The sequence below is a fragment of the Sphaeroforma arctica genome (genome assembly GCF_001186125.1).
Source record: "Sphaeroforma arctica JP610 unplaced genomic scaffold supercont1.5952, whole genome shotgun sequence".
Taxonomy (NCBI): Eukaryota; class Ichthyosporea; order Ichthyophonida; genus Sphaeroforma; species Sphaeroforma arctica.
In genome coordinates this window covers 1-1,796 of record NW_014034606.1, presented here as the reverse complement: position 1 = coordinate 1,796, position 1,796 = coordinate 1, and the positions used below count along the sequence as shown (strand labels likewise).

Sequence of the window (1,796 nt, the reverse complement as noted above, 5' to 3'; positions counted from 1 at the left end):
GTGTGAGCATTTACGTACAAGCATGGATCAAATAACAATATCTGCAGAATATGCATATATCCGGAGTACGTCCCAATTGAATCAATCTGTAACTATTTTCAATGTGAAACTACTTTCCACCATTATCTAGAACTATTTATAGAATTGAGCTCTTACCCCATCAACGACCTCTGTATCGAATGAATCCCTCCTGCCCCCATCAAACTCCTCTTCATACGCATTGAGCGATTCTTCACTTGGACGTCTCCTTAGTCGCATGGTATTCGGATTAGTCCGTGAGCGTAACCCAGATGACCTAGTAGTACTAAGCCTGTTTGGATTTTGTTCTGCGTCATTGGATCTGCTGTTATTCCTACTAAAGTCTGTTGCACTATCTGTATTTGAGCTCACGGACGTGTAGGCCACATCCGACCGTGGGGTGTCGTGAGGCATGATGGGACAGTCGTACAATTATGTTGTTAATTATAGTTTATAATGCTACAGCTTTCATAGTAAAACCATATACAATGTAGACTAATTACGCAGCTTTTAGCTACTGCGCAGTTTAAATACTTACACACTAGAGTACTACGACAGTCTATAATAATTTTACAATTTGAAGTGTTACTGTCGGGGTGTCATGATGTATGTAAGTTATGGATGTGCAAGCATAAAACACCCGCCAGCCGCACATACGTTATCTGCGTAAGCGCAAACCCCCACTATAGCCAAGTTAGATGCATGTCTTATACTATACAAACTGGGACGAATATGTGTACTGTACTACTGTAACTCTCAGTAGTTTCTTCTACGTATAGTTCACATAGTAACTAAATACCACTCTATTATTTCCACATTTTTTCAGAGGTGTCGCTGCAGTGTCGGAAAGGAAAGTATGTGTATTTAAAAATTGATGACACGGAAGTGTCATTCCACTTGTGAGTTGAGTTGAACGTAAACGTATATAGTGTAGTCATTTAAAAGTGGGCGAGAGCTGTCTAAATTAAACCCATTAGAATTATAATTAGGCTTTATTTGGAAATATAACTGAAGTTTTCAACCTAAAAACCTGAAGTGGGAACCCATATTGAATTTAAACAGGACCAAACCGAAATAAACGTAAAATGTAATTATTTTCATGCGTCACGTATGCGAGGTCAGCCATTAGAATGCGAGTACCAAATTTGAAATTGATGACACCAAGTGACCAAGAGACAGAGAGGGTCAGAGAGAGTACAGACGAGTAGAGTAAATATAAATAGTTTATGTGTACAAAATTTATAATACATATCATCACTACTGCATACAGTGACGCTATAATAAATCAGCTATTCAACGGTATAGAAAGCGAGAGAGACTTCTAAATTTGTATGTAAATATCAAGTGACGACAAAACATCAATCTGGCAAATTGAAGTGTGTAGCTCTCATCCGACAGTGAATGTGGTTTTAGCAAGTATGGTGCACCGGGAACATACCACCGAATATCACACCGAGTCTACTTTGAATGAACTCGACGGCACTACTGTACCACAACAAAGATCTCATGCACCTTCCCACGCTGGCGAAGACGCAGGTGCACATACACCGAAGCAAATGAATATAATGGACTTCAGTAGCGTAGAGAAAGTCAGGGCAAACTTGCAAAGGTATTAATCATCTAGTGCTGAGTTGTGTGGTTTGTATTGGATATATTTGTGAGTGGATTGCGATTAATAAATCTTGATATGAGATCTTATTTCTTATTTCTTTAATATTGTTCGGACAACTTTTGACATCATTTTGAAATCCGAGAAAACTATATACACATGCATATAT

The 1,796-nt window shown here is 38.5% G+C and overlaps 1 protein-coding gene across 1 annotated transcript; it reads right to left on the bottom strand.

Moving 5' to 3' along the window:
• Nucleotides 1-134: 134 nt before the first annotated feature.
• On the bottom strand, nucleotides 135-663 carry SARC_15331 (hypothetical protein; the record flags this gene model as incomplete). The annotated part of the gene is made up of 1 exon (XM_014290547.1): nucleotides 135-663. A coding segment is annotated over exon 1 (298 nt), but the record flags the coding sequence as incomplete, so codon positions are not given.
• Between the last annotated feature and the right edge of the window lie 1,133 nt (nucleotides 664-1,796).